Source organism: Carassius auratus, unplaced genomic scaffold (genome assembly GCF_003368295.1).
Source record: "Carassius auratus strain Wakin unplaced genomic scaffold, ASM336829v1 scaf_tig00044937, whole genome shotgun sequence".
Classification (NCBI taxonomy): Eukaryota; Metazoa; Chordata; class Actinopteri; order Cypriniformes; family Cyprinidae; genus Carassius; species Carassius auratus.
In genome coordinates, this window is record NW_020526864.1 from 40,973 (window position 1) to 56,301 (window position 15,329).

Sequence of the window (15,329 nt, forward strand, 5' to 3'; positions counted from 1 at the left end):
ACTCTCATACATGATGTATGCAATTGAGACTGAATGCAATTGATTATAATTAATGGATGGACATCTATGCCCATGAAAAGACATCAGCAATGCGGCGCACAGAAAAGAAAACGAGAACCGGTAAAAAACTGGCATAAAGTTGGCTTGACGTTGGAAGAACAATATTCACAAGTTTAGGGACTGCCTCTAAGGTTGCATGCGATATCGGTATACACTTTTCTAACGTCAATAGCATTTGAGAATGACTTAACACTCAGAAAAACAACTGTAAACTGTTCATCTTGGTGTCAAGTATAATGCACACCTTTTACATTTTTTATATTTATTAAAATAAAGTGTAAATCATATGTAAATGATGCTACTTTCACACCGAATGGGCTCAAATTAAAATTTAAAGCTCAATAGCATCTGATGAAAATGACTTAGTCATAAAAACAACTGTAATTTGTTCATTTAGGTGTCAACTACAATGCACACCTTATACATTTTTAATATGTTCTAAAATAAATAGTAAATCATTTGTTAAAGGTAAAAACGAAGCCCGTGCATCACTTTTTGGCACATTAATAATCCTGTGAAACTTTTTTGGCTGTTGACATTCCTAACAAGTTTTAATGTCAGAAATAATTTCACCACCACCAACGCATCTTTTCTTGTTCCCTTACACAAATTAGGCTTGGTTTTAACAAGAATAACACAAAACATCATGGTTCTTGTAGTCTTGGTAACTGCAAATTAACCATGGTTTTGTTTCTTCAATTTATAATTTACAAAAAAGTATAAAGATAATTATTTATTTATTTTTGGTTATAAAAACAGTCATTAATAGCCTTTAAAATGACTTTAAATGCATTATACAAAAAGCAATGAGGCAACTGTTAAAATACATAATGTAAGGTAATACAAAATAAACAATTTATATACATAACATTTTATTACAAATGCCTGAAAAGGAAGCCAAATGGTAATTGCTGCTGTATCACTTACAGGATGATCAAATCCTTGTTTAGGCTATTGGCCAAACATTTAATTCAAATATTCACATAATTTTTCATTTTTGGCCACTTTGTTGCCATAGATGACACAGCCTCTGTTATTTCTTCGCCACAAAACATGTGGACTTCACAAACCTTAAAAAAAAATGTTTTATAGTAAAACTGCTTCATTTTCTTTTGCATGATTTCTGAATACTTGAGACTATAAAATCAATTAGACAACTGTATTAATAAAGTCATATCCACAGGTAACTGTCGAGAGCTACAACTGTAATTTGTAAACAAAAACTTTTTATTTAATTAAAGTTCATTTTTTTTCATAATATTTGAGGAGTTGGGGGGCACAACAATACAATCCTGGCTAAATTACAGTATAATCAAAACTCAGCCAGTCATATTCTCATCTGCACTAATTCATTTATATTTTAATATTTCCTATTTTTTTTACATGATTTTTTGTTTAAGCTTTTGTAATATCTCTATATATTTTTATAAATAAGTTTGATCACTTTTAGCTTTTAAATAGTCTTTAAAAATATGTTTATTATTTTATATAATTCTATTAAATTAGTTGTATTCCGGTTCATGCAGTTAATGTTATTTTATTTAAAAATACACACAGTCTTTGCCAAAATAAAATGACAGTCAGAAGTCTGATAATGAGACTGGATGGATGGATCTCATTAAAACAGTCTGAATCCAGAGCTATGAACACGGAAAGTCTGGAAATGCAACTAAACACTAAAATGAAGCCGAGTGTGGAAGACATGCTTGGCTGAGGAAAGCCCGACAGGATCAGCACATATGAGACGACTGACTTTACGACAGGAAGTTGATGTCACAAAAGAACCGAGTCTCTCCACAGCAACAGCTCTGCCATGACGACAGCCGGTGAGAGCCATAGCTCCTTAAACAGCAGATGCAAAACAAAACCAACCGGAATAATCACAAGCCAATACTGAAAGATCGTAAATGCTAGTTTAGTTACTGCCTTGAGATTTCGGTTTGGGACAGGCCTACTGTACAACATACTGTCAATGGACAACAGCAGAGACATAATATGCATGCTATTTCCAAAGCCCTCTGCTTCAGTTTAGTATTAGTTATACTATTATAATGTTTATTCATATTTTGAATTGTTTTATTATTATACTTTCAGTTTTCATTTAAATTGCAGATTAATGTCATTTAATTTATTTTGTGCCCTTGTCATTTGAAACATTGTGTAGAAACATTCTATATAAAATGAATTCTATAAAATAAGTGAATCTACATAACATTCCATATAAAAATATGTTTTAATTCCGTCTTATTCTTTTTAGTACCTAAACTTAAACTTGTATTTTTGGTTTATTTTAAACTTAAAGGTATTTTATTTAAATGCCAAGGCACCATTTCTAACTTTTTTATTATGATTATAGTACATTTTTCATTTAATATTAAGATAACATTTTATGTCAGTTTAATTTCAAACAAAAACTACTACTACTATTAAATAATATATATATATATATATATATATATATATATATATATATATATATATTAGTTGTAGCAATTTTAGAACCTCAGCTTACACCCATTTTTTTCATAGTTGTCAAGACAACAATTGTAATTGCATTTTTTATTTCGTTTTCATGTAATAGTTATACTTTATTTCAGCTTTATTTCAATTACCGAGCATGACTTCTATATAGCTTAGTATAGAAAAAGTAATTTGTTTTTCATCTGATACATACATTTAATTTCTTTCAGTGTAATTTTAATAAACAAAAATTATAAAATTACTTCTTCCAGTTTTATTAATTTTACAACTTATTTTTATGTTTTTCATTGCATATATATATTTTGTTCCATATTTTTAGCTATGATTTTACCTTTATTTCAATTGCTACATTTTTTTTCTTTATTTTAAAGTTATATTTAAATTGTAGTAATTTTGTACCTCAAACAACAATTTTTTTTTAATCAGCTGTTTTTTCATCTAATATTTATATATTTTTGTATTTCAGTTCCCTAAGGTGATTGTTAATGGTTAACAATAACAAAACTGTCCTTTACCATGCTAAAATGACTGGCATGCACCACTTCAGGCAGTTTATAGCTTTATTATAGCATCATTCTAGCAGCGTCACAGTGATTTACTGTAAGAGAGCGAGACACATTCACTTCAGTCCCATTAGAGCCCTGATATGAACACCCATCAGGACCAGCAGGAGTCTCCTCTCAAACGCAGATCAAAGGCAGATTAAGCAGGGCTAAACGCCCTCAACGTGTGTGTGTGTGTGTGTGTGTGTGTGTGTGTGTGTGTGTGTGTGTTTTTCAGAGAGCTTGCAGGACGATCAAAGTCTCTCCATGTCCACTGGCATGAAACCCAAGCCAGCAGCTGTGCTGTGTGCCAATGCAGCTGCAGTGTGTGTGTGTGTGTATGTGTGTGTGAGTGTGTGTGTGTGTGTTTGCACATATGTGCAAGTACCAACCCACAGGAAGGAAAAAAATCACGTATGAGATCGCTTTAATTTCTTAATTGTTTCTCCTAGACAGAAATGACATTAATTGAAGGGCAAATGTAGATTGTTGCTTAAAGTCAAAATGAAATAATTTGTACACATCAGATGCATCACAACTACCTTTTTACAATTCAATCAAATTCTTTATAAATAGATTTTTTCTTTTTTGTCAAATATCCTGTGTTTACTTTGAAATGCATCAGATTAGGGAAGTAAAATGGTTTGGCATAAATCAGTGTTATTTTAGCATTATTTATATACTATTGAAGAATTTGTTAATATTTTGAATATGCTTTTTATCATATGTATCTAATTACATAATTATTAATTATTTATTTAACTATATTTTTACATTATGTAAGAATTTATATTTTATTCATTCTATTGATAATATTTAATAATATTTTGAATTAGTTTTAGTTATATTTTATTTTAGTGTAAGTTTCTGTACTTTTATGTGCTTTTAAATGTAGCTTTATTTTCTTCAGTTTTAGTTGTAGTAATTTTAGCATCTCAACATTTCATTTAGTTGTAACACATACCTTGTTTAAAAAATGTTTTTGTCTTTTAATGTTTCTTCATCATATATTTATATTTTATTTAAAATGGTTTTAAACCTGTGTTGTAATTTTTATTTTAGTAAATTTTTTTGTAATTTTGTCATTGCATTGCATTTTTTCATATATATAAATTATTCTATATTAATTAGTCTTAACATACTTGCACTCATTTTTGTAAAAGTTTAAAGTTTGCATTTTTTATCATCTAATATTTACATTTGATAGCTTTATTTCAATTACGGAAAATAGTTTTAAATAGATTTAGTTTTAACTAACAATAAATGCATTCTCAAACAATGCTCAACATAATCTCTGCAATCATAGACAGAGATCTCGATATGAACTCGTCTCATCAAACCATCTGTGTTATATCATTCGATGCATCAAACTTAACTCATCCCACACCATTTAACAGAAATAAATACTGTAAAACCCTCGTATACTCATATCACCTCAGCAACAGTTTCAAACCACATTTGCAACCAAAAAGAAAATGCTATATACAGTAGCATCAAGGTGACAAGCTTTGCACAGGCAATAACTCAAAAGACAAAGTTGCTACTTAAATATATCATAACTGAGAGCTCCATTAAGCGTCTTGAGTGATGAGAGAGCAGAGAGAGTAAGACGAGGCAAAAGATGAGAAAGATGAAACAGTGACCCTGAAGAAAGAGTGACTTTGACATCACTGATAGCGGCTCTGAAAGGAGCGCAGCTGCAACTCTTTCACTGATCGAATAAAGACCTTCAACACAAAAGATAAAAGAGTGTGTGTGTGTGTGTGTGTGTGTGTGTGTGTGTGTGTGTGTGTGTGTGTGTGCATGCACTCCTAAACACATCAGATATGGGAGCAAAATCTAATACTGAACACTTTGGCAGCGAGGTCTTAGCTTGAATGGAGCTGGTACAGCAAAAGTAACGCAAAAACATTAGATTAGGCTATATTTAAAACTAAAAATTAAGCCTGTTTTGGGATGATTTTGAGGTGAAAATATCTATTTTGTGTGATATTTTTCTAACACAAATGCATTGAGTCACTACAGGAGGCCTTAGTTCGTGTGAGACTCTTTATTTTACGGAAAATCGCTTTTTATTTAACTTCTTTTGGACTGAAGCAATGCAACACTCGCTGCCTGCAATGAAAGAGCTAATAAAAACTCATTAAAGATGACAAAAACACAACAAAACATTACTATAAGTTTCATTTAAAATGAAAGCAAAATACACAAATAAAAACTCATTCTAAATATTAGTAAAAACTATAATATAATAATAAAGATGGAAATAGTAAGTAAAAAGACTAAAACTGTATTTTTTTTGTAAAACGTACTACAATATATATTTTTTAAATTCCACTAATTTCTAAGTTTTATTTACAACTTACACAAATCATGTTTTATAGACAGCGTACACTGTAAAAAGAATCGTCTGACAGTCGTCACGCAGAATCGTGAAAATGACAATAAAACATGCATTACAGGAATAAGACTTTCAGTGCAATAAGAATAATATTTCAGTGCAAAATTATTGTCATCATGCACAATCTAATTTCTTGGATTTTCCCAGACATGTTTCTATGAGTCTCACTCCATCAGAACGTGTGTGTTGGGACGCCTGTGGGCATTTACTCATGTTTGAGCCAAACCCCTGTGAGTCAGTGAACAGCTGAGGGATTCTGGGAAAGATCTGCAGTCAAATGAACACCAGTGACTGTAGGCCTACAGGGAGGAAGCTGAACAGAGAGTGTGTGTGTGTGTGTGTGTGTGTGTGTGTGTGTGTGTGTGTGTGTTCCTCCGCAGATGTGCAGTGAAGTGGGACGTCTGACCGCTGTCGTGACAGAGCACGTTTGGAAAAGCCTGAAATAATTCCAGCTGCCGGAGACCTGCAACCAGCCGACGGTTTCTGATATCAATCTAATGCATTGAACAGGTCATACACAAATTTCAATTTGCTGAAAAGGTTACAGCAATGCAGATGAGTTTATTTCTTCATCAGATTTGGAGAAATGCATCATTGCATCAGTGTCTCATCAATGGATGCTCTGCAGTGAATGGGTGCCGTCAGAATGAGAGTCTGATAAAAACATCACAATAATCCACAGCCACTCCAGTCAGTTAAAACCTTTCAGAAGACAAACACTTTGTGTTTATAAAGAATAAATCCATCGTTAAGACTTTGAACTGTGAATTCTGGCTAAAATGTTAGTCCATAATCCATAATAATGCTTCATCCAGTGAAAATGTCCATCTCCTGTTGTCTCTCACATCAAAATCTCTCCTGATTCAGACCAAAACACTTTTTCACTGGAGGAAGCAAAATTACAGATTATGGACTAAAAAAAAACAAAACAAAAAAACACATATTTTGTCTTCTCCAGATTGAGTGTTATGGTTTATTGTGATGTTTTTAATCAGCTGTTTGAACACTCATTCTGACGGCACCCATTCACTGCCATGTCTTTGCTTAATCTGACCAACTATCAAAAGGAATTATGCTCTCTATAAAATTAATACTGAAGTAATTTTTCACTTTTCTCAGCTCCTAGATACCACCAAAAGAAATATGAAACGAGGTCATTTGACAAATCACGCAAAAATATACTGTATATGAACACTCAAAGATGCAACTGACCAATCAGAATCAAGAATTTAAAAGAGCCATACAATCATTTTCCAAAATTCAATAGAACGAAGTCAATTATTCCACTTATAACGTATGATATTAAATAATTTTTGTGAGTAGAAATACTTTCTTAAACAACTGATTAAGTATCTTCAGACAGTCTATGTCATCGATTGACTAATAGCCCAATTATTCAACAAAAATGAATCAACACCTTAATCAGAGTTTAGAATACAATGTCGGAAATGAATTTAAATTCTAATCACGAGTTGCTTGTTAAAATTTCCATTTGCACTTGGTAAAAAAAAAAACTGCTATTTTTAAGAGTAGAAAAAAAAAAAAAAGAGTTGACTGAGAATGGTCTGTTCATTATAATAATGCAATTATGAACGCATCTCCAACGAGAGCTTTAATGAAACGAGCAGTCAGGTTGTTTTAGTCCTAATGAGCGCTCAAAATCATGCATATCTCAAACCGTGACAAGACAGAAACAAGAAAAACAGATAAACCTAATTCCAGTAATTCCACAGAGCGTCTGCTGAGATTTTGGGCTAAACTGGCTGTGTTCTGGGTCAGACCCGGGCTGATAGAGTGACCCCACACTTGCTCTTCATACTGACAAACACAAGAACAGTAAGTGCTTTGACTCACTGAACGTCTTTACTTTAGTCAGCAGATAATCTAGACAACTAGAAAACAGCAGCTACTTCAACACAGTTCTTTAAAAAAAACAACTCAACCTGGAAGCAGTGCTTTAGGTACCACCATCTCTCCATGCGCCCAGAACGTGCTTTTAGCGTACCGGTACGTTCATTTGGACATCTAATAGAGGTTTTAATCCTTTGCCTGCGCTGCCACTTTTCAGAGCGCCCTTCACAATGCATGCTTCCTAATTCATCCCACCCAGAGCAGAGACTACATTACCCATACACCCTTGAGTTTTACAAATGGAAAGCGTATGCGTCGCTTTTGCCAATGTCCGTGTCAACAACTCAACGTGGCCGGAGAGAGTGTGTGAAACTCGTACACTCAGACGCAAGCTAATAAAGTAATGCAGCAGCTCTTTCTAAAGGTTTTTTTTTTTTTATCTTTTTGCACATTTTATTTATTATCAGTAGTTCTTTCAAGCTCAAGCAAATCCACAAACTAATAAAAGGATTTATTATTAAGGTCGCTTGTTGACTGCTGTATAAAAAAAAAACCTTCAATATAGTTGTTGTTACCTCAGGGGATGAGGAGAGTCATAAAAAAAATCATGTGAATCATTTGAGTCAGTTCGGGAGTTCAGAGCGGCTTCGCGGATCATTTGAATCAGTTCGGGAGTTTGGAGCGGGATTGTGAATCATTTGAGTCAGTTCGGGAGTTCAAAACGGGTTCGCGAATCATTTGAGTCAGTTTGGGGATGGCGAATCAATTGAGTCAGTTCGGGAGTTCGTAGCGGGATCGCGAATCATTTGAGTCAGTTTGGAGATCGAAAAAATCATTTGAATCAATTCGAGAGTTCAGAGCAGGTTCGCGAATCATTTGAGTCAGTTTGGGAGTTCAAAGCTATAGTTGGCCACTAAAGTTTCATTTTTAGAGCTCAATGACTGTACACATAACCAACACTAACTATGACCTCTAATATTAGAGATGACTGACTTAAAACATTGAATGATTGTTGTGTAAAGCACCAGGCTGCTCTAATTTAGCTCAAAAAGACATTTTATACCTCAGTGCCACTGGCATCATGTGTTTCTGCATAGTACTTTTAATATGACTTTTAATAGCAAAGTTCCCCTCAGGCAGCGAGATGAACTGGGTTAATATACTCACTCTTCAGTCTACTTCGACCATGACCAATATATGTGTGTGTGTGTTCCTAATATAATACAATCTGCTAAAGCCAATGACACTGAATGTCAGAGTTTCCATAAACATAACACACACACACAATTCCTGCAATAACACAAACGCTGTCCTGTGGTTTCTGTTTATAGATGCACATTACAGAGAGACCTGCTAAACGAGGTGACAGGACACTTGAGACAATTAACACTAATTACCAAATCCATCAATTGCAGGCACAGCCTAAAACAAGACACCCGCATCCCAGAATTCAGCAGGTATCCTGTGACTGCTCATAGAATGTAACCTGCGCTCTAACTCTAACCAAGCAATTAAACTTCATTATAAACAAACATGATCAGGTCGCTGAGGATCTGGGAAGGATGGAATCGGATGACAAGGATAGCGTCCCACCCTCAGATCCAGCGGCATTGTGTGGATTTGAGAAAAACGGGACTAAATTTCACTAAATCTGCTTGTCTTTCTGTCACAACACAGTCCATGAAATTTTTTTTTAATGCAAACATGACTAAAATGCAAGATGCAAGCCAGAAACCAGCATTTCTAATTATTTTTTGGAATATGACCAATACAAAATACATCTTTCACCCTCCCTCAAATAAAATACGGAAGCCTAAATTTAAGATTTTTGTATTTGAATTGCATTTAAAATATACATCTGTTTGGACTGCCGTTTTAATATAAACAAACTAATAAACTTAATGTGATGCAAACAAATAAATAAATAAACATAGCATTGTTTATAATTTAGCATATGCATCTTTAACATTAATATGATGCAAAAAATAAATGAAAAAACATGGTTTAGTGGATTACATGCATCTATTAGATACTTCTATCATACAATAATTTTTACAATGCATACATTATATATATATATATATATATATATATATATATATATATATATATATATATATATATATATATATATATATATATATATGCATACATATAAATATATATATATATATATATATATATATATGCATACATATATATATATGCATACATACATACATATATATATATATATATATATATATATATATATATATATATATATATATATATATATATATATATATATATAAATTGCTTAAAATCGGCATGAATCTGTTCATTGTGAAATCAATTACATTTATTCAGTTATTAAATATAAGAGATTAAAAGAAATTGAGGATAAACAAATTATATAATTTTTTACTAATTAATAATTAAAAAAATATTATTAATAATAAATTTTATTTATTTTAAACATTTATTTATTAGTAAAAAAACAAAATTTTCACTCAGAAATTATTTGGAGATTTTACAACCAATTATAAAGAAATTGCAAGTAACACATTGAATTGCACAATAAATATTTAAGTATATAAAAAAAAAATTTCTTGCTAAATGCATTCCAATGACATTTGTTTAATTCTAAATTTTAAAAATAATTTTTACAGTGTATTAAATCAATCTGACCTGCTTCATTTGACTAACAAATTTGCATCACATTAAGTTTAATAGGTTGCTTAAGTTGAATATTTTTAGAAACAACAAGCGTCCTCTTTTACACGAGTCACCTGGAGGCGAGAGCGAGGACGAATCGCGGTCACTTCCTCACCGTATCGGCCCATCTCTCCCTTCAGGAGAAAAATCCCATAGCTTTACTGAACAAGAAAAGGCTTTTTACAGAAGCGCTGCCCTCCATTAGGGTCATCCTGCTGCCATCTCTGCAGATCAACTCTGTTTCACTCCAAAACCCTGCTGCTGCTCACTGATATAATCAGCTCACGAGCGAGTCCTGACCCCTCGCCTGTTCCAGGGCTGGAGCGCATGGTCTGATTAATGTGCGGATGAAGAGGCGTGCCGGCGTTCAGATAGCATCAGGTGTCTCAGATACAAACCGCTTTATCAGAGAGGAACAACCACGGTGTCAACACTAAACAACCAGCCAACACACAAGCCTATCAGAGTATTACAATCAGTGATTATTCTAGTAGCATGGCATTCACATGCTACTCCATTTAGAAAATATAAAAATACAATGACATTACTACAGTAAATGTACAAAAAACATATTCAATGTAGTACATGTTCAGAAAAACATGATATTTCTGTGGTAAATGTGCAAAAAACTCTATATAGGGCTAATTCATTAAATATCATGCCATTACTAGAGCATATATTAAAATATGGTATTCTCATTAATTAGATTATTATATTAATTGACCATAGTATATGCATGAAATTGCATGACATATAAAAATACAATGACTTTACCATGCAAAATGGATTTTTTTTTTTTTTTTTACATTTACAATGGTAAAGTCATTGCATTTTTTAAATGTATTTTGTATTTGTATGTTTTGCATTGTAATTTGCACATGTCCAGAAAGACACATGTCCAGAAAAACAGGCTTTTGCCATAGCATTTGTCCAAAAAAATTGCGATAGCATGGTTTTACAAGAAATATAATGAAATGATCATGGTGCATATAAACAAACATGGTATTATCATTGCACTTTGTCACATACAATGGTAATAAAAATGACTACTATAGTATATACATCATACCTTGTAGCATTTCACAGAATGCAATGGTATTACCATGGTAAAAGCACAAAAAAACATGGTTTTGTTATAGTATGTTTCCAAAGAATGTGATGATATTCCAAAATGATGGTTTTATTAAGGTATTTTTGGTACTGAAATAGATTGCAATATTAGTTTATCATACGTAAAAGAATGCAATGGCATTTCCATAGTGCATGGTAATTTCATTTTAAGTTTTTTATATTTTCATACTGTTATAAAGAGCATCGTCATACCTAATGATGTCGTCGTTGTGTCCCAAATAAAACTTCTGTGTGTGTTCTCTGGTGTTGTAAACCACTCCGACTCCAGCCACGAAGTACACGATCTCCTTCCCGGCGGTGTAGTACAGGTTATTCCTGCACTGATGTCCTCTGTATCCATGAATCCACTCCAGCCTCAGCTGACAGTGAGGAGCCGTCTTATCTGCCATGCTCTCAGGATCTGCAATGCTCTACCATTCACACAAGTGTCCTTTAGTGGACGTTCTTAAGATGTCGAAGACACAATGGTGATGGCTCACCTCTTGTAGGGTTGGAACCTACAGCCTTTTAGACACCGGTGCAGATCTTTAACTGACCCTACGGCACTGCCACCATTCAACGCCCTCTTGGAGTTCATGCATGCATCACAACTGGAACACAAGCTGGGTCACCTGTACAGGGAAGGGTGTCTTTAGATCCCAATGGGAGGCATGAAGAAATAAGGCTGAAATGATGGGAATATGCTGATATTTGGATCCAGATTAAAGGGAATGCGGTCTAGTGATTACAAATGTTCATAGTAGAATACTTGGTCACACCTACCAGCCATTGCATGAGTTCCCATTGTATTAAAGCTTGGTAAATCTGTGCATTGATGTTAAAAGCCACTCTAGCAGTTGATATTGATCCAAATGCATCTATAACACTCTGGATACACTGAGGTCTGGGCGTCTTTAAAGGGCTGCAGAGACTTCAGGAGACAAACCTCAAAGCCATCGTGCTCTTAATCTCCTCTAAAGGGCAGAAGTCCTCTGGGATTTCAGAAAACCTCCACGATTTCAGCTGTTAGATGATCCTGGTGCGCGACGATGATCACACCTTCCCCAAAAACGTCTTCATGCTCCTCAACTTTCGCCTGGAGATCTTCGATTCCCGGTGATCCTCAAGCAAACTCTTCCATTCCTCGCGTGATCCGGATCACTGAATCATCTTAGATGCGAATATCCTCATTCTTACACGGAGGAAAAGAGCCGCGCGAGCTGGTTTAGGTGGATTAATCCCTCCACCGCGAACTCAGCGCAGCGTTGACGGAGTGATGGCGCTTTGGGTTGAGTTATTGGCGTAATATTTTGTAGAATATGATTTCTGGTGTCTAGTAAGCCATTCGGTTTGGTTACTACGACGCCTTGTGGCCCGTTTCCGATTATGCCGACCAACGGAAAAGCGGCGAGCGATCATGGGACTTGTAGTTCTAAACGGTCTCCAGTGACGCTCGGCCTCACGAAAATGACATCAAATCCCATGAACCCTCAGCATGCGCTGTCCAATGTGCTGAACATACGGGTCATCATCATCCAAGAACATTCTTACCGTAACCATCTGAGAGCCAGCAATAAGGTTTTCATATATTATATTATATTATATTATATTATATTATATTATATTATATTATATTATATTATATTATATTATATTATATCAACACATTCATTTTTGTAGCATTTTTCCTCAACAACATGCACTGTATGAAGATACCAAAAGCATGTTATGAAAAGCTAAAAGAAGCGCTGGAAGGAGCGCTCGCTATTGTATTTCTAATGGTATTTTATATATATATATATATATATATATATATATATATATATATATATATATATATATATATATATATATATATATATATATATATATATAATTTACACAACATTTAAAACAATAAAACAATTAATAAGAATTGTTATTAATTAAAAAATATATATTTTTAAAGTAAAATGTAAATATTTTAAAATGCATTATATATTTACATTATTTCATTGCATTAATTTTATTCATGCAATTCAATATAATTATGTATGTTTTATAATTATTTATACGATCCAACTTTTATAAAAATAAATAATTTGTATTTATATTAAATCTATTTACATGTATTTTCTATAGTTATTTCATATACTAATATATATATTTGTGTGTGTGTGTGTAAATAATAATAAAAAAATAATAATTAAAAATTAAACAGCCATTCGCAGTTTACACACAAATCCACGATTTGTAGCTCATATTGAATAAAATGATATTTTTAACAAGCTGAAGTGTTGTTAATCGATCTTTAAACCTTTTGAATGTTTCCTGTTTGATTCCGATTGGATTTCAAATGTACAAATGTCCATAGCAATGCATTAATAAGTAAATACGCTATTAATGGCTAAACGCAGTGCTTGTATTTAGATGCGAGAATGTGTGAAGTGTGAGTGGACGTGTTGACGGTCACGGAGAGGACGCCGGGAAGGGCATCCCCCAGCGGAAGGAGATCCCGAGTCCTCTGATGCTGCTTAAGACGCAATCACGTGACAAAAGAGCTCAGAGCATCTGTCGCGATCTTAAAGCACGAGCGATGGATTCAGCGACAGACAACAGACATTCAACTCATTTAATTATCTCATAGCGTTCCTGCTGAATTACACACCCTTGAAAATCATAACAATATGAAGAGCTCAAACAACAGATTCATGAATTCATCCAAATTTCACAAAAATATTCTGGATGTAAATATAATATCAGTCAGACACTGAAGTGAGGTGCTGCTTTGGTCTCTTCTGAGGAAGAATCATTCAGCTGACTGACAATGAACCCACAGAGACATTTTGGTCAGATCTTTTATTGTTTTTTAATGTTGATCTAATCAAAATTTGATGTTTTCTTTGGATTGTTTGATTACTTGAAAGAGAATATACAAAAAGAATATACAAAAAGACAATTAATTTGTGTGTCCTGCTAGTTTTGAAAGTATGGGGCTGTGAAAATTAGACCATAAAGATAATGTAATTTCGATTATAGGGCAGTGTACAATTGGCTATAATCACATGATTGTGAAATGCTAAGTAATCGAATGATTACACAGTCTGACAATCTCAAATATCTGAAAATAAGTATATAATCAATGCACTAATTGTACCTCGTGATATCAGTCTCTTGGTTTGGGGTGAGTCTAGGTAAACCTGTTTTTATTAACTCGGTTTATGTGATTTGATTTAAATCTGATTACTAACTATCAATAAATGCAGCCCAGGAAAACTCGGCTCTGAGACGTAAAGGAGTCTCCTTTCCTGGAAAATTGAAGATATCGAACAGAGCTTTCCCAGCGGGTTAGAGGATGTGAGATGCTTTTAGACAAAGCTTAAGTCACATGACAGGAAGTCGTGCTGATTCTGAGTCTTCTGGTGTGAAGGTTGTGTTTCTTGTCCTTTGCTGAACCAGCAGGTTCAAACCTCATGAACTAATCACAGACATATGGAGATCACAGATGGTGTGTGTGTGTGTGTGTGTGTGTGTGTGTGTGTGTGTGTGTGTCGCTTTACAACTTATGAGGTGTCACCCCTAAAAGCTTTACAGCAACACACAATAAAAAACAAAAAACAAATCAACATCTCTTTAATATCCTGATTGTTTCTCCAAGACAGCAATGAGATTAAACAGAGTAAATCGAACAAAAGTTTAATTAAACTGTGATTCATTTTGTTTTACAGGATTCTTTGATGATTAGAAAGTTTAAACGAACAACATTTTTTTAAAAACAAATAATTTTTGTAATGTTTTAAATGTCTTTATTCTATATCTTTGTCATTTTTTATTTTATTTAATGCATCGTTGCTGAATAAAAACTTATGCTACCAACCCTAAAATTGTAAACATTAATATTTACAGGTTAATAAACATTAAAAGTGTTCCAAAGTTGAATGTTTTGACTGCATTCATTGGTTTAGAAATAGTCAAAATAGTAATATTTAGGAATTTCATTGCAATTTGAAATTTCAGCATTTTTGTTTTAAAATACAGTAAAATAGCAATACTATTGCAATTATTATCTGTACATTCTTATCTGTATATTTAGTTATTTTCATGTTCATGAAGAAAATACGAGACAGACCACATTCTATTTTAATACATTATATTATAAAACAGCATTTATTTGAATTGAGATTAGAAATCTTTTTTAACTACATAAA

The 15,329-nt window shown here is 33.2% G+C and overlaps 1 protein-coding gene across 4 annotated transcripts in view; it reads right to left on the minus strand.

Annotated features, from left to right (window-relative positions):
• The window catches only part of LOC113087627 (echinoderm microtubule-associated protein-like 6), a 49,336-nt gene extending 36,825 nt beyond the window's left edge, over positions 1–12,511 (minus strand). The window contains exons 1-3 of one of the 4 annotated variants that reach the window (XM_026255599.1): positions 11,926–12,511; positions 11,643–11,774; positions 11,356–11,573 (exon numbers count right to left, since the gene is read on the minus strand). In XM_026255599.1, the coding sequence (XP_026111384.1) occupies positions 11,356–11,552 (197 nt within the window). In that variant the 5' untranslated portion in view covers positions 11,553–11,573; positions 11,643–11,774; positions 11,926–12,511. Of the gene's footprint in view, positions 1–11,355; positions 11,775–11,925 lie in introns of all 4 variants that reach the window. The other 3 variants (XM_026255600.1, XM_026255598.1, XM_026255601.1) reach the window with 3 other exon arrangements.
• Positions 12,512–15,329: the final 2,818 nt, after the last annotated feature.